Genomic DNA, 18,144 nt, shown 5'->3' on the forward strand with positions numbered 1-18,144 from the left:
TCCTCTCTCTTTTTATCCCAGTCACATTTGCCCCTAAAAAAGATTTGTGTGTTTGTTACACATCTATAGAAAAAAAAGTGTAATTAAAAATCACTCAGGAAGCATTTAATGAAAAAAATAAAAAAAGTATTGTACTGGAAACAAGAATCTCCCACAGCCAAATTAGTGTAAACAGTAGCCTTAGATCTTTAATACTTTCTCTCCCTCGTCGCTGCGGTTCTGTTGCCAGCAGTCTTGTTGCCTGACGCTTTCAAATTTACTGTAATCATTTAGCTACATTGCTGCTAGTTAGTTGTTGAGCAAAATTTAAGTCAAACACGAAACAAGAAAGAAATTGCGAAATTAAGGACACAACATGTATGGGAACAGAGGACAGAGAGAAACCGACGCTTGAAGTCTTGAATTGACATTTTCCTTTTGGCAGCTGATGTGGACTCATGCTGAGAGTTCATTAAACGATCCATCTATTGGACATGTTAATTAGAGGCACCTGAAATAGTGTCAGGATGGGTGGCAGACAGCTGTTGTCAATAAGGAGACCAGTGTCTGGAAGCCTTATATTAGGCTTTTACTCTCGGCACGCATTCTTCAAACAAGGCACTTCATTAGTCCTCAGCGATACAACATTTTTGTCAATATTAGTCACACGGAGCCGCCAACAATTCACTGCCAGTGTGCGCCATTTGTTTCCAGAATTAATGAAAGCGGCTACTGTGAAATATTAATTTGAACAGTCATTCCGCTTTGTGCGGGGAGCTTGTTGTTTACGACGGGCGCAGTTTGAAAATGACAAGAGAAAATGGAATCTCCAAAACAGCCACCGCTGCTGCTTCCAAGTCGGTGCTGCCCGCTGACAGGAAGCATGATCAAAAAATTTGTGGATGTAGACTCTCCGACATTATGTCAGCTGCGTGTTGCTGCGTGGGGATACTGCTGACTGCTGGTGCTCACTATTTGACTCCAGGTGAGCGGCGGCGCTGCACAGATGGCACGTTGTTCAGTGTGCACGCGGCACGGACAGATTGAGGAAGTGGCAAACTGTGTTTCTCTTCATAGCAAATTGTCAGCAAGAATCTGGCTCCAGGATATGGCTTCACAAACACTGATGACTGATGACTGTTGGCAAACTTGGAGTTTTCTACCAATATTAACACCTGCCCCCTCCCCCCCCCCACCCTCTCCGAGGAGAAAATAAGTGCTTGTGTGTAATAAATGCATCAAATTAAAACAAGAAAATCATCCTATGAAGTCAAACATTGGAACAAGCTCTGTCTTGGATAGGCGGTATCTCTTAAAGTAATACCAGTAGTTCCGATCTTTTGAAGTGGGGGCTCTGTGGAAATGTTAGGAATGAACAACCTCAGTTTGGAGAAATGGTTTGTTTCTGATCAAACTGATGAGCTAACGGCTAGTCCAAACCAGGCCAAGACCTGCTGTTTTAAAATAACTCATTTCTCTAATGTTTCATAACAAATCAAGCAAAATGTATTGTATAATTGCCGTTAATTTTACATTATGTTTAGTTATTTTTGTGAGCCAAATAGCAACAGCAGCAGATAGCTGTAGCACTTCCAGTATAGCCTGAGCTCATTGGTCCAGTAAGACTTAAACTCTGTTTCTCCAAATTTGAACAATCCCTTTAATGTACTTTAGATATGAGACATTTTCCTCTAGAGTAAGAATGATCCTAATGTATGCAGTGTGTTCATTTTTGATCAAATATTTTAAAAGAAAACGTTCAAACACTGTTGAGCTTTTCTTCTTCTTCTCTTTATCCAGTGTGCACATCTTTTTCAGGGCCCCCTCTACCTCCCCAGGAGGTGCAGGTCCAGTGCGGTCAGACTCCGGGGGTCCTGCAGGTCCGATGGAAGCCGCCCCCTCTGACACCTTCAGGGACCTCCAACGGTGCCAGTGTAATTGGCTATGCTGTTTGCACAAAGGGACAAAAGGTACCATTTTCCTCTTCATTTGTAATCTTACACTACACATGCAGCTGGCTGGGATTGTCTTCTCTTCCTCACGGGTTGTTACAGTGAGTAGATCTCTATTGCCATCTCCTGGAGAAAAGATTAATGTCTGATATCCAGTGTTGAGGGACAAGAATGAAGACATCCATCCACAAAATGACCCGTGACACCTTCTGTTGTGCTTGTTATCGTTTTGACAGTAAAAGCTTTGCTATGTTTGCACACTCGTGTCTGGTATTTTACTAAAAGATAGGATGCTGTGAAGAGTACAAGGTACAAACTAGAATGGGGATAGATCAAAATCTGAAAAAAGAAATATCAGAAAGAAAGAAGTTTTATTCCTGTCTCAACCCCTGCCAGCTGACAACCAACAGCCTTTTCAAGCATCAAATAGACCTCCTTGAATGGGTTCCAAACCTTGTTCTGTTTGAGCTCTGCTTAATTCATCCATTCATAATGTTTCAGGCATCTCTGGTACTTTAACACCACCTCGGCTGATATGTTCTAAAACACTCCATGATTGGATGAAGTGTAAAGTGCGAAAACATATCCACGAGGAGGTGCACAAGCTGAATTTCCTGTAAGAAAACTAGAACTGTAACATGCTTTAATTGGATTTTCATTTAATGACACACACAAAAAATTGCTTTGCTGCTTAAGAAACAAGTTAGTGTGGTCAGGTACTTCATGCTGGGAATTCACAAGCCAAAATCTTTCTAATGTTTGATGAATTTTAAACGTTCAACAGCTATTTCTCCACACTTGTGGTACGGCAGCTTCAAATGATGCCAACACCTGTCTGCTTATGTCAAGAAAGAGCTGCACACAGAAGTAATAATGAATGTTGGTAATTCTGAGTGACTTTTTTGAAAAAAAACCCCTTTTGGTTCCTTTGTGAATGCAGATAGCGGAGGTCTTGTTCCCCACAGCCGACTTTGTGACCGTGGATATTAACAGGATTCAAGGTCTGGAGGCACGGGAGGTTATTGTAAGGACGTTATCAACCCAAGGAGAGTCCCAGGACTCGCCTGTGGCCGTCATCCCGCACAATCTCCTGGGCTCGCCGCACCTCTCCCGCAGAGCCACTGCGCCTCCTCATTCCCTGCCCCACCCAGTGGCGCAGCCCCATCCGGTACATTCCCAGACCCATCCTCCTTACCCATCGACATACCCCCCGAATCACCCTCAGCCCCAGATGCAGCCTCTGCCCCGGCCCCAGCCCCACACGCTACCCCACGCACAACCCCACTCGCAGCCTATCCACCACCCTCCTCCTCCGCCTCCCTCACCTCCTCACCCTCAGCTTCATTTTCAGCGCCACTCCATGCCCAAGTCCAAACCATTACTAAGTGCCAGAGAGCCAGAAACCAAAGAGCACGAGGTGGGCTTACGGCCAGCCCAGCCCTGGGAGCGCTCCCCCTCCCCGCTGCCTCCCATGCATGGATCCAACCTGGAGCCCCCGCACTTCCCACCCAGGCGATCGCCCTCTCCTCAGAGGATCCTGCCGCAGCCTCAGGGAGTCCCTATCCCCAACACCATCGCCAAGGCCATGGCCAGGGAAGCTGCCCAGAGAGCATTTGCAGATGGTAACCGGGTGCGTGAGCGTCTAACTAAGAAATGACCCACAAAATCAGAATGACTCAACAAGGAATGACTCCAGACTATGATAGCTTCACTTGTGTGTTGTTTTACACACACAGTACAGATTTCAAAGGCCTTATTAAAATTTAATTGCAAACACATCGTGACAAACTTGGGAAACATTATCTGAAAGAGAGGGGTAAACGTAACTCGCTGCTTTCCCTTGTTTCTGGTTTTCCTTGTTTCTGGTCTTCTCTCTGTTCCAGTCTGAAAGATCTAACATTTCTCTTGACAGGTTGAGAAAAGGAATTTCTTCAGCGAGCGAGGCAACGCCTTGCATCCAATCAACTCTGATGAGGAAGAGGATGGCTATGACTCTCCTCACTCAAGAAGAAGAGGAGCCTCAGTGGATGAATTCCTCAGAGGCTCAGAGCTGGGCAGACAGGTACTTTTCTGAAATCACAGCTGTTCTCAGCAATTCACTACCTTTTTGTCTCTTGTTTCTAAGAGGTTTGTCAAACTGTGCCATTTATTTTCCAGGTCTTTAAAGAAATTTTTTAGCTTTTGCATTAAATATTGTAAATACAAGTAGAACAGCTGACAATATACATATATTATAAAGATTTCAAAAGGAGTTTTCATCAATGTACATTTGTGAGAGCCTTGTTTTTGCTTTGCTTGAAGGAGGTTTATTTCTACATCGCCGGTGGATAGTCATTTCCTCCAAGTAAACTAATAAATGATCATATCTACTTCTGCACTTTCTCTAAGCATGATCTAAACCTTCACTGGATGTCAACACAAGTGCAACAACAACACTGTTGCACTGGATGATTTATTTATTGAGGAAATGTCATTGAAGCCTGGAAAATACTTGATGATGTGAAGGACTGTCTACTTGAGAAAATAATTGTACATTAGTATTATATATTTCTTTCAGTTTTTACCAGTTTCTAAGACTTCTATTTATGTTTTGGGTTATTTTTGTGCAGAAATACGAAGAACTTTAAGGGTCTCAAGAACAGATTTTTTTTATTGGTGTCAGTTTGTCAGTGCTTTGGTTTGTGATATTTGATCACTTTAGCATGTATAAAAAAGCTTTAAATCTCTACGCAACTAGCATCCTTTAAGTTTTTTTTTTCTATTTTTCCCTTTTTAGCACTATCATCACCACTACAGCCACAGTGAGGATTATCACACAGAGAGTAGCCGTGGCTCCGACCTGTCTGACATAATGGAGGAGGATGAGGAAGATCTTTACTCCGAGATGCAGCTGGAGGAGGGTCGCAGGCGCAGCATCAACTCTCACAGCACCCTAAAGGTACATACCTGACTGCACGCCTGTAGTAGCCAGGTGGTGGATAAAAGAATGTGGGGTGGGGGGTGGGGGGGGGACGGGAGTTTAGGGAGGTTTGGATCCACCACCCGCAGAGGTACCTGTTATTTCGCTCATGCTTCACAACCAGGCGAGTCAGTTGCTTTGCCTGGCTGAACTCCCATGCCTCGTGTTAGCCCAGCCTGCTCCTCCACCCTGCCCCCCCTTCCTCTGCTGCTTTGTCCATTCCGGGCTGATCTCATGGGAATGGCTGTTTACACATAGATATAGAAAGAAATGCATGCAAGAGAACAAGGCTGTAAACTAGCAGCTCAACATTTTTGTGGTTTGCATAACACTTTAAGGCTGGGTTATGTTTATGAGTATTAGGAAATGTTAAAACATGAATTGCCAGTGTGAATATCTAATATACTGTACTGTGTCAGGATCATGGCATATCAAGTGCATATGGGAATCTCATTTAAGTGAGTACTTAAATGGAACTTTTCACTTTTGTTTACGTCTGTCACGTTCCAGTGTCTGATTCAATGTTGACATTGTTTGCACATGATCATGTCTTCATCGGGTTTGTCAGCGGGGACGTGTGGATGCAGACAGTCTAAGGAAGGAGTATTTTAACCACTCATTGGACTGTATAAAAGCACACTCACTGTGAGAAGTCAAAAATCTCTGCAAGTTTCCTTTCTTGTCTAAATAAACAGAAATTAGCAGTTAATGAAGGGGTTTTATTATTGTAATAACTTTTTATACCTCAGAACTGAATCTTTTTTGTCATTACCATCTGTCTGCTCATCATTTTTGCACATTTTCCATCTCAGTACCCACCTGTACATTTTGAAACATGTATAGCCATGGCTAAAGCAATAGTTCAGATCATTTAAATGGGAGGTCTGTGGAAAACCTATGAAAAAATTATATTTTACCTGCTGTAGATAGCTTGCTGGATGACCTCAGTTTGAAGGAACAGTTTTATTTTGACTGGATTGATGATCTCATGGCTAGTCTGAGTAGAGCCAAGATCAAAGTGGATCACTGTTTTTCAAAAGGTAATAAAATACACTTTGCATTAACTGCTATGAAATCTGTAAGAAGGGAATTGTTTTAAGATGGCAGAAATCTAATTTGGTCTCGGCCTCAGTCAGACTAACCTTTAGCTCTTTAATCTGGTCAGAATTAATTTCTCCAAATTTATTCAAAAAGCATTTTGCAACAGGTAAGATAATAGCTGCTTATAACCTTTCCAAAGAACCCCACTTCAAACACATCAAAAGATCTGAATTTTCCCTTTAACATATCTTTTTTTTTTTATTAAGTATTGTTAAGGAAATATCTCCAGAAAACTGTCAAGCTGTTTGTTGTGAGGAAACTGTAAGACTCAGTGCTGTGTGTCATATGTTACTGACTCCTACTCACTCATCTCCACAGAGTTCACTTTTGGCTTTTAAGTTTCTTTTTGTTTCATGCGTCTTCATGTTTTTGTTTTCCTCTCACCTGTGGCACTAACTTCTGGAAGCCGATCACTTTTTGTTTGGATACTTTTGATGTTCTTTTGTTGTTTTTTTATTGTTGCTTCATCTTTGAGGCTCCACAGATTCCTGTTCAGAGCATGCCATCTCCTCTTCACGGAATGAGACTGCATGTCTTACTACATTGCCACAAATAACTAATTCTGTCTTTATTTTGTCTTTTCCCCCCATTTGTTCTATTCACATACTATGTTGTTTCCTGCCTGTTCTAAAACCTTCGAAAAACTTTGAACCCCCCCCCCCCCCCGTGACAAAAACCTAAACTGAACTTTTTGAACTGAACTGATTCTTGATGAACTGCTCGTGACCTAGGCATATTATAAGCGTCAGGACTTAGCTGAAGAAAGAGACTGTTGGGATCTCCAGAGGGAGGTGGTGAAGCAGCGGTCGCTGCGCAGCAAGCGTCTCCACAGCATCCCCGAGGTGGCTGAGGAGGAGTCAGACAGTCTGGACAGCACGGGCCAGCACCTGAGCTTTGAAGAAGGCAGGCGGCCTGGAACGCCACACACTCAGCGGAGGATGTACCCCCCGGAGACTCACAACCACCTCACCCCCGGCAAAAACTCCCGCCTGCAGCGCCAACGCTCCTCCCCTCGCTTCACTGACAGCCGCTACGGCTACAGCGTGGACGACCGCAACTTTGGACGCCCCAGTCGACAGAACACCAAGAGCCCTGACAGTGGTTTAGACTGCGGCAGCGAGGAAGAAGGCTCCCTTGGACGGGGTCATCGAGGGTATTATGCCCATGGGAGTCCCATCCGGGGGCCTGTGCGCATCATTCACTGCGAGGGCCCAGTAGAAAGGCGGGCGCTGGCAATGGGCCGTAAAAGAACTCTGACCCGCCAGTGCAGCGTGGAGGAGGAGTTCTCTGACGTCCCAGTGACTGTAGCCAAGTCGATACACACGGGTGACTTTAGAAACAGGGAGCACTTTGGGCCCAGTCGGGAGGTCGGGCCACGAAACTACTCCAGGGAAGGAGCCCTGAGCGAGGGCAGACTGAACGAGCTGGACAGGGTCTATTACAGCCCCCACAGGGAGGCTAGGGCCCAGTCTTTGTCCAGGCTCAACCGGGACCAGCCGCTGGTGTGTGATTTACAATTTCTGCTGTGTTTTCCATCAGCAAACTGCAGCCATTCTATTTTCTTGATGTCTGTTTTTACTTTCTTTTTTTACGAAAGCCCCCTCCCTTTCTTTTTATTTGGCTTCTTTTTCTTGACAAGATGTCATGTTCATGATTGGTCTAATTTGATTTCCTTTGTTGTGTGAATTCTTTTGCTTGTATTCAATATGTAAGGTGTTTTTTTTTTTTTTTGGAGTAAAAAAAATCAGTAACCTAAAGGCCATTTTAGGTTTTGACTTCTCATGTCTTTGAGGGGAAAAGCTCCATTTGAAGGAAAGTCTCTGTGCAGTGCATGGGGACATGCTGCTCCTGTCTTCTTCTCTCTGCCAGCTGCCGCCTTCATATGTTGCTGTTTTTGTCTCCCTCACGAGAGCAGCAGTCATAGCGCTCCAACATTTGCTTGGAGCTTTATGTCAGCATCTCTTGCCCTTCATTGCTACACATGCATACAGATTTAGAAAGTTCATTTAACTATTCAGCTGTCACACATCTCGTTTTTTCCCCCCTTTATTTAATTTCAGAAAAAAAAATCTGTTGTTCATCATAATGTTGTGATTATTCCTTCACCAACAGCTCCAGGCTGAAGCTATAATGGCTCTGCTCATTCGACCACGTCTCTATCCATTTTCGATCACACTCCTCTTTTATCATTTCTCTTAAAACCCACTCCGTCGCTCTGTTTTTTCACCACCATTCTTGTTTTTGTGCGGCCATTTGCTTCATTTTCTCATCAAGGAGCTGATATGCACAGAACAAAACAAACCAGATGAATGGTCTTTAGTTTGGCCCATTTCTGAATCTGAGTCCATACTGTTGTGTTTGGGGTTTGTTTATTCGTTTTAGTGGTTTGTGGGGTGTCTTTATCATTTTTTTAAAGTATTTTTATTTTGCCTCCCTAAGGACAAATGGAAGCAACATCATTTGCTCTTATGGCTTTTCAGTTGGTTTATTGGGATTGTGGGATTTTTTTATAATTGTTAATGCTTAAATTCCTTCACACTTCAGGTGATTTGGAGTTCTAATATTTCCTCTGTTGTTCTTTTTACTCTAAAGATCATTGGGAACTCACCATCACACGGGAGCCACGATCGTCTGGACCATTCAGGGAGGAGGCCGGTTCACATCGGCACCCCTCCTCAGAGACGGCCCATCCCATCCATTGGTTAGTGAGGTCACCACATGAGGATCTCCACCTGCAGGGCAACTGATGTTTGTGCTGTTTATACCATGTGTTTCCCTTGCCAATATCAGCTGAGCTGTACATTCTTCCTCATAGAGCTTTAACAACTACATAGCCCCTTTGGTGGGGTGTTTGCGCACCCTGTAGCAGTCCATCTTCATGAGCTGGATTCGCCAAATGTTCACATGCAATTTTGAAGGAAGGTTGTCCCAGATACACTCCCTATGTCTGTTTCCACTGTGGGTTAACATGCTTATACCCAATCTGACCTCCCCGCAGCAGTGCAAGAATTGCTGTTTTACACCCAGAGACTCCAGAGTGAAACTTTATGCACCAACATTTCAGGGCAACCTCATCTTCCTACTGTTTCAGCATGAGTGAATGGGCCATGGGGTAGGGCAGAGTGTGTGTGTGTGGGGGGGATCTCTGACCGTAACATTGTGATTGGTGTCTTCTGTAGAGATCACCATGGACAGTAACAGTGAGGGGAGTGAGGGGAACCTCTCACCTGTCAAGGAGGATGTTTACTATGGCAGTGTAGCTGGACGCAGGATATGGCGCTCTTTATCCTCAGAAGATCAATATGGTATGTGGTGCAGCTTTTCTCCAAGATGACAATTCACCTTGACAATGCCAGAAAAGGCCAAGAATCCTTTTTGGAAACATGCAGTAATGTCATGGTGGTTCTGTGCTGGGTAGTTAGCAGCTGCTTTGTTGAGTTTAGCTTTGCTTAGCTGAATAAGCTGACTGGGGAAGACAAGACTGGCCACTTTTCCCATTTGCTGGAGAATGAATATCCCTTTCCTGTATGTACTCTTACATCTTTAATCCCAAAACAACCCCAACTCACCCACTCTTCCCATTATTCCACCATATCCAGGCAACTCTCCACCAATCAGCAACTTATATCACCCTCCTCTTCCTTACCTTTTCCTTCTCTTCCCTCCTTTACGGAACAGTAGACAGTGCCCTTGTTAATTTTGCATGAGTGTTAACAAAACAGTGAGAAGGAAAGGCTCAGTACTGGATGACTTGCCTTGGCAGTACCACTTTGTTGCACTATCATGACAATTCAAAGATCATCTTCCACACGGCACATCTTCGTTACAAAGATCTTAGTTAGTCAGCCTTACAACCTGCCATTAAAACATTGAACATGGTGATCCATGAAAAGCTTGGGGAACTGATATCAGGTTCATCCCTTCCCCCTCACTGTCCCTGATATCTGCGTTAACCGCTGGGGCCATTTGATTTGTTCCCTCCCACCGAAGCATGACTCATTTGCCTGTGTTTTCACACGTGGCTTAAACGCATGAAAGCACACCTGCAGCTGATGTACGAATGCTCTACTCGTTTTGTGTAATCCCTGGACAGCTTGCATGTAAATCAGCCTCTGTGAGATAAGGCAGTGAAACAGCAATGAACAGTAGTGCTGTCTGTGTTAGTTGTGTGTCCTTGATGTATCATTCATTTGTGCTTCCTTTCTATGTTGTGTTGCATCGCACTCTGTATTGTACCATAGCAAGAAGAGCTGTGTGAACAAAGAACCCTACAGTCTTGTGATTTTATGTTTACATGAATGGACACAACAGGAGTTTCAATATTTTAAAAGAAAGAGATTAAGTGTAATTACAGCTTTTGAGCTCCGGCTCTTTCTTCACACACGTGTCTCGTTGCCCTCTTCCCTGTCAGCTCTAACAAAGAGACATCTTCTGCTCTCACTGCCTCTACAGCCAGCGTGGCTGTATAAGGCTGGTAGTAGCAGCAGAGGCCTCCTTTATGTTTCAGATGGCTACAGCGGGTGCAGACACGGGCGGGGACGGCGATCCCCAGATTATTTTGAGGAATTGGAGCCAGAGGACCTGACCCGAGTGTTTGTGGCTCTGTTCGACTACGACCCTCTGTCCATGTCTCCCAACCCGGATGCTGCTGATGAGGAGCTGCCATTCAAGGAGGGCCAGATCATTAAGGTGGGTATTCATTCCTAGAGCTGCTAACACATTTGGTTCATCAGCTAATGGCCTAACAATTACCTCCTCTATTCCTTTAACTTTAGCATCTCATACCCTCTGGGGTGTCTCTTTTGTTTCTGAATGGTATCTTGTTCTTTTAGGTGTTTGGAAATAAAGACACTGACGGGTTCTACAGGGCAGAAATTCGAGGTCGAGTGGGTCTGATCCCCTGTAACATGGTATCTGAGATCCAAACGGAGGATGATGAAATGATGGACCAGCTCCTCAAACAGGGCTTCCTTCCTCTCAACACTCCTGTGGAGAAGTTAGGTGAGACAGGAAATTTCCACCCTTGCTTTTCTGTTTAGCTCTGCCTTTTACCTTGACCGTTTTCATGCTTGTCTTTTACTGACTCACGTCTCCTTTCCTGCTTACTTGTTCTTCTGCTTTCCTGTGAAGTGAACTGTGACCGTTTTAAAGATGGCCGTTCAATAAATCGCAGGTCCAGAAAGTCCAAGAGAGGTCTGTGTGCACTGAGATGCTCCTCTGCTTTCTACCTCACCTTTGCTTTTTCCGACTCCATATTCATCCTAATTAAATTGAATTTTTTTCTCTATATTTGCTAACATTAAGCTATTTCTAACTCACAACGTGGACTCTGTTTTTACCACAAGCCAGATAATCTCATACAGCATGTGCAAAAGTCCAACCTGACCCGTATTTTGGTTCAAGAACTGAACTGAAAATAAGAGGAAACTTTGTAACGTTCAAAGAAAAGTTCAGAAAGGCCTTCCTTCATAAATCACGACCAATTTTTGATGATTTTGATGTTGAAGCTAAATGTAAAAAGATGTCAGGTGGCTCGAGACTTTGGCACAGTTTTGTATGTTGACAGACTTTGTGTCATTTATCATTGCAATCACAATTTGGTTTTTATGTTCTTGCCATTGATCATTCTCCTATTTGTCTTTGAATTTTGGTATTTTTCTTCTTCAGAAAGAAACAGGCGGAGCGGACGTCAGTATCCCATGTCAACACGGAGAATGGTGGCCCTGTATGACTACGACCCCCGAGAGAGCTCCCCAAATGTTGATGTTGAGGTACTAAGCTCCAGCAGATCCAATCTTTCAATGTCTACACTTGAACACTTATGTTAATGAAAGGCACAAAGTACAAAAAAAACAATATAACCATATGTTAGTCTTGTCTGTTGTCCATTCAAAAGGAAAAATCTATACATTTAAATGCTTGATTAAGATTAGGATGTCGCTTAGAGAGCCGTTTTACTTTTCATTTAGTTTAGTAGTTTTGAAAAGTACTTTCCCGTGATGTTTTCTTTGGCCCCTCCCCCTTGGTTTCACTTACTCTCACCTTTCTATTGGCACTGCCACCGCCACAGTATGAAGGCAACAGACTGAATGAGGAGGTGAGTGAGGGTGTGGAGGGTACCGTTTACTCCATGTGTGTGTTTCCTCCCCTGTTTGTTGGAGTGCAGAGGAGGAGGTGTGCTTCAGATGACAGGCCACCGCCCCTTTTATCCTCGGTGGTCACGAATACTGCCCCTCATGCATTCTCTGAGCCAACATCTCCCCTCCTCGGTTTGGTCTTTTGTGTCGATTTCTCTCCTATTTACTGTATCAATGCTGTGTTTGGTTTGTGTGGTCTCGAATCTCATTGGAGAGATGTGCTCAGTGTGTTGCAGTCCTGTCTTCAAACTTAAAACATCTGATGCATTTACAGCTGCAATCTGCTGAGACGGTATTGACGTGTTTAAGATGCATCACATTGATTTGGAGAAGGAGGCACAACACTTCAAATTCATTAAAGCCCAATAGAGAATTGATGTTTCAAAAAGTTTTTGGCACATTGAAAACGTTGTTTACAACTATGACAATAAAATGGATCAACTTTATCTCAGGCTGTTTTGTTTTTTTTGACAGGCTGAACTGACATTTTGTGCTGGTGATGTCATCATGGTGTTTGGTGAAATAGATGAAGATGGATTTTACTATGCAAGTATACATTTGTATTTCCTTACTGTCACGCAAGTCAAGTCAAGGTTTATTTATTATTTAGGTCATTATAAACAACTTTAGCTGATCAATGCTGTTCAAAGCGTAAGGTATTAAAAAAGCACAGAGAGCAATAAATATACAAAGAGTTGTATAACAAGTGCTTAAAACATTACAAATAATAACAAATAAATGAAATTTTCTTCCATAGTAAAAGCTAATATATAACAGGTACCACAGGTGTAGTGGTACTCTGTGAGATGATGAACTACCAAGCTTTGAACAACAGAGTTGGCCTGTGTCAACATTGGCACCCCTTTGGGTCTGGATAAAAGCAGAAAATCAATGCATAAAAGCCATGCAACTGTTGTAACCTCTCCTGCTGTAAGTCAGCCCACAAATGTTGTAACTGGCTGATCAGCATTGGGTCAAGGTGAGGGTCTGAACTGGTCCCAGCTTGATTTGATTAGAGAAAGACTAGAGACCGGGTTGGCCACGAAATAACCTGAACAGGTAGTCTATAAACACACATGGCATGTGTGGACCCGATGTTGTCTTACTGAATGAATGTACCGGAGTACTGTCTCGGGAGGGGTAAGACATGGATGTCGCTGATGTAGTGCTGTGTCGTCAGGCATCCTGAATCCCTTCCAGAGGAAGTCATGCCCAGTAGCTCCCTGAGCCATGGTGCCAGGAGTAACACTGGTATGTCTCTCCACAACACTGGCAGGATTGGTCCTCTTCCCTTGGCTCACACATACCATGGTCATCCTTGGTAATGCAGAACTGACATTCATCTCTTAGTTGGATACGACACCACTCATCAGTCCATGCCTTCTGGTTACGGCACCACATCAAATGCAGCTGACCCTGCTCTGGTGTTTACGGCAGCCTACGCACAAAAGAATTGCTGTGCCAGTTGCTGAGGCACATTGCAGAATGTTGTAAAGAATCCAGTTTCTGTGTCTGGATGTGCAGGTGCAGATGTCATGGGGTTCAGTAATGCCTGGTGCACAATACAACAATTCTGTCTTGGTGTGGTCTGTCTTGGGCACACAGGAATCTTCACAACATGTATGGGTGGTTATATACCCACTGTGTCCAACATGGGGCCACTGTGACATCTGTATGCCACACATGCTGGGCAGTTATATCTCTACCTGACATCACACAAACCCACAAAGGGTTGCAAGCCTCATATAAAACTCCATCCAGTGATGGTAATGCTGTCTAAAGCATCTACAAGTATTCCTCTGAAACATACTTCCTCTAATCATGATGCTGCCACTTATGCCCTCTGGTGCCTATTCTAGACACGATGGCTCCTTGCCAAGTGAATTATTTATGTCTTCCATTGTTGGTCTGCATGTGGCTCAAATTATGTCCAAATTGGACCAGTTCTTCCGGGTTTCTGTCTGTTTTGGATTTGGAGTGCATTTTACTTCAGCCCAAAATTGTCCACAATGTTTAACATCAAGTACAAAATAAAGAATTCTTCAATAGGATTCATAACGCAAATGAAAACAATGAGTCAGCAAAAAGGCTGTTTGCAATCAAGTCAAAAAGCTGCTGTTAAAGAAATAAAGGGTAAAATCCTTTAAAAGTCACTCAGGTGTTTACAGAACCACTGGGCTAAAGCGGTCAGTTGTACAAGCCCTCACAAAGAGGTTTGAGGCTCTGTTAGCAAAAGAAATGAGTAATTCTGTGTCAGCGCTCACTATTCAGCTCTATCACAGCTTCTAACTGTATTATCTTCGTTCCTTTTCAGTTTTGGGAGAAACACCTAACTGTTAGGAAACATTTAAAGTTCAGTCTAGCGGCAGGTGTCTCACGGTCCTCATCTTCTCTGCAGGGCGAGCTCAACGGACACAAGGGGCTCGTTCCTTCCAACTTTCTCGAAGAAGTGCCTGATGACGTTGAGGTTTTTCTCACTGATTCACCATCTCGCTACCCCCAGGACACTCCAGCACGGATAAAGACCAAAAGGGTACATGCTCCTTCGCAGTACTAGCCCTCTGTCATCCATTTACTTTTTTTTTTTTTTCTTTTTTTGTTCCCTCTATCTCCTTTTAGTTTTGTGTCTGTGCGTGTGTGTCTCATTGAGCCAAGTACAAAGGGATTCCTGACTTTAAAAGCATCACCCTGTAAATAACTAGATGAAAAAAACAAAAAAAAAGTGAAACTTTAAAACTAAAACTTGACAAAAGTATTTTTATTTTTCATGTTTACTACTGTGAAAGGGGGAAGTTCTGCATTGTATAACAAATGGATTTATTGTATTCATAAAGCATTCTCAGTGAGATTAAAGCTGACGGGGAAACGCTCCTGTGACTTTTTAAACTTCTGTCTTGGAAAAACAGCAGCTAATACTTTTTGCACATGCCTATGTAACATTGGAACAGATGCTTTATGAATATATTCTGTGTTTGAATTTATTTCTAATAGAGTAAATAGTTTTGTTGTACTGAAAGATGAACTATGTAGTCTGTAGCTCAGCATGGTATATAGTTCAGATGCATGAACATTTTATATGAAGATGAGTCTAGCATAGTACAACTTTTGTATCTGCTTCTGAATGCCTTGTTTTGTAAATTTGCTTTCCTGTAAATTAGCAAGTAAAAGGTCACTTAACCTATGTTGCCATCAGAGAATAAATTCAGAAGGATTTATTTCCTAAATGTAAATATGTGATGTTATTTTTGTGTTTAACAAATAATGCAGTTGTTGAAAATATTCATAGATGTCATCAGATGTTTCCTTCCTTCTGTTCTAATTTGCCATTGTCATAGTGCTAAATATTGAAATGCCATCACCATATTTTTTCATTTCTTTTTCTCACCTGCTTGGCAAAACAGAAGAAGAGTGTTCATTTCACACCTTAAAGGCTCTGTTTCCGTCACGTAAGTGAGCAACTGAGGATACCACGATTACGCTCCTCTCGTCTAATGCAGATGGCATGGGTATCCTTAGTTTCTGGTATGCAACATGTATACTTTGTATGACATTCCTTTAGTGCTTACTCTTGTTCTTTAGCTGGTTTTCTTTGTTGAAACAAAACATTCAACTCTTTTGTTTTTTTTCTTGGGTGGACATAGTTACCCTAGGCAATGCATTAGACAACCAGTATGGTATCTTCAGTTGTTTCTCTGAGTGTTGTACATGACAATGTCCGTCTCCTGCAATAAGTCTCCTGCTGTAACTCATGACACGCTAAAAGGCCATTCTTACACAATTGCACGATGATTTAAAAAAGCTGTTGAAATCAACAGCGCTGTTAGGAAAATTAGGCTTCTGTCAGTGCAGCTTGAAAAAAAAAAAAAACAACAACAAACATATTCAATTTTGAAACTGAGAAATGCGGTTGATTTTTTAATTTTTTTTTCTCGTCCTTTTTTGTTTTTAAATCAGCAACATGTTGGCATTAAAAACAGAATAAACCAATAACTTTTACTGGAACATCTCAGTTAATTGGATTATTATTTAACAGATTAGTAACATGACTGCATGAGGGGAAAAAAACTACTTCCAGAGAGGCAGTTTGTCAGAAATCAGAATGAGGTTTTGACAAATTATTATCCATGTTTTAAAGAATAATGAGCATCTGTGAAGGCCCCATTGTTGCTGTGTGACATTTACGTCTGTCATTAAGGCATCTTTTCAGAGAAGGCCTTACTTATTTCAGCAAGACAACGTCTAAACAGAATCTGCAGCTCCAGAGTGAACGTCACAGCGCAAAACTGACCTGTCCAGGGAAAATAATCAAATAAAATACACACAGTAAAGGTGTCTACATCAAAACTTTCTCTTTGGACTTGTCTTGTTGGCATATAACTCAAATATATTTTTAGATTTCAAACAAAGAAATGCAAAAATATTCTCAGTTTCAACATTTGATATGTTGTCTTATGCACTTAGGCTTAATTTATTTTTCTTTTTTACAAAGCATTACACTTTGTATTTGTTGATATTTTGCTTGGGGTCTTAACTTTTTTGGGAAATGGGACTTAGTGTCCTGATTTAAGCATACGTGACAAAAAAAAACAACCTTTCCAATTGCATAAAATGCTACGAATGCACAGATGGAATATTATAAAAAGATGTGAAAAATATATTAAATCAGCACTATTTTTGTGAAAACGTTTTAATGACCAACTAAAAGTATATTTAAAGTGAGATTTTTGCAACTTTTGAGGCGTCAGCAGTGCTGCTTCTCATGTCTGATAGTTAAAGCTCCACATTTAGCTAAATGCTGTGTTAACCTAACAGTAGCACAATGAAAAAAAAACAAAAGCTTGTAACAAAAATCATTGTTTTTTTTAGGATTTCATTTTGAAGTGAAAGCTTCTTTGCTAATAAAAGTGACCAAGTCTCACTTTAAATTCTCATAGTTTCTGCACTGCGAATTCTGACCAAATATCCACCTTGTGCAAAACTTCAAACTGTACTCAAGTGCAATTTAAGAGCCTTTTAGCTCATGATTACAGACAATAGTGACAAGTAGTCTCTTTGTAACTCAGTTGTACCAGTAAATATTTATATTTAAGAGGACGTGAAGTGAATGTGAGATGAATTTGTCCCGAACTGTAAATCTGTTAATGTGAGCTCAGCTGCCCTGCCTTTGATAGTTGTAGCTGGGGGGAAAAAAATGTTACATTACGTCGACGAAGTTAGTTACTGTCATGCTTAAACTCTGTGTTACTGTAGAGTATTTACAACGTTTCTTTTCATAAACTCGAAACACTGTTCCTGCCTGACAGAGGGGGTGGGAGGGAGAGTTTAGCCGTACCCGGGTGCACAGGTCAACAATCCGAGGGGAGGTAGACTTCTATCTATGGTGGCCCTGCTCAGACAGAAAGGTGGGGGGAGTAGTGACTGTGGTGTGAGAGACGGTTGGCTTTTTAACCCCCTCAACTGTCCCTTACGGGTCTCCCATTAGGTTCCGCTGGAAAACTCGCCTCCGCACAGAAGAGCACCCTCTCCCACAGTGCGCCCGCACATCCCCGGCTCCGGCCCTGCCACCGTGGGGCCCGGCAGTCCCTTCAGGGCCCCCATGGACATGTACTCCTCCAAAAAGAGAAAGGGACTGCTCTCCAAAGGGAAGAAACTATTACAAAGACTCGGCGCTGTAAAATAAAAAAAATATATATAAAAAAAAGTTTTCCACATCACTCGTAAAGTGGCATCCACTTCCTTGTAAAGAGAGTTCAAATATAAATAAAAACAATGCAGTCCACAGGTGGCATTTGTGAGCTTAGCAAATGCTTTTATTTTTTAAAACATCTGTTGTATATTGGAATATTTGTATTTTGTTATCAGTATAAACGACATATTTTCAATAATTTCCTATTCTGGTCCCGCAGCCTCGTGGTGTCGGACGATGTAATGTTGTGCTACTTACCTCCGAGTCTCGAGCTGATGACGTTTTTTTTTTTTTTTTTTTGCAGCAGCAGACTGAGCGTTTTGCACACGA

General features: G+C 42.4%; 1 protein-coding gene across 20 annotated transcripts in view; it reads left to right on the plus strand.

Annotated features, from left to right (window-relative positions):
• Positions 1-18,115, plus strand: part of rimbp2 (RIMS binding protein 2) — an 87,393-nt gene extending 69,278 nt beyond the window's left edge. For 6 of the 20 annotated variants that reach the window (XM_025010359.2, XM_017435322.3, XM_025010361.2 and 3 more), the window contains 15 exons: positions 1,780-1,949; positions 2,872-3,561; positions 3,844-3,993; positions 4,708-4,869; positions 6,723-7,493; positions 8,584-8,692; positions 9,171-9,296; positions 10,499-10,680; positions 10,824-10,992; positions 11,122-11,184; positions 11,659-11,762; positions 12,062-12,088; positions 12,603-12,674; positions 14,527-14,661; positions 15,530-16,748. In XM_025010359.2, the coding sequence (XP_024866127.2) occupies positions 1,780-1,949; positions 2,872-3,561; positions 3,844-3,993; positions 4,708-4,869; positions 6,723-7,493; positions 8,584-8,692; positions 9,171-9,296; positions 10,499-10,680; positions 10,824-10,992; positions 11,122-11,184; positions 11,659-11,762; positions 12,062-12,088; positions 12,603-12,674; positions 14,527-14,661; positions 15,530-15,556 (2,957 nt within the window). In that variant the 3' untranslated portion in view covers positions 15,557-16,748. Of the gene's footprint in view, positions 1-1,779; positions 1,950-2,871; positions 3,562-3,843; positions 3,994-4,707; positions 4,870-6,722; positions 7,494-8,583; positions 8,693-9,170; positions 9,297-10,498; positions 10,681-10,823; positions 10,993-11,121; positions 11,185-11,658; positions 11,763-12,061; positions 12,089-12,602; positions 12,675-14,526; positions 14,662-15,529; positions 16,749-17,610 lie in introns of those variants that run through there. The other 14 variants (XM_025010372.2, XM_017435328.3, XR_001809074.3 and 11 more) reach the window with 13 other exon arrangements.
• Positions 18,116-18,144: the final 29 nt, after the last annotated feature.

Source organism: Kryptolebias marmoratus, linkage group LG1 (assembly GCF_001649575.2).
Source record: "Kryptolebias marmoratus isolate JLee-2015 linkage group LG1, ASM164957v2, whole genome shotgun sequence".
Classification (NCBI taxonomy): Eukaryota; Metazoa; Chordata; class Actinopteri; order Cyprinodontiformes; family Rivulidae; genus Kryptolebias; species Kryptolebias marmoratus.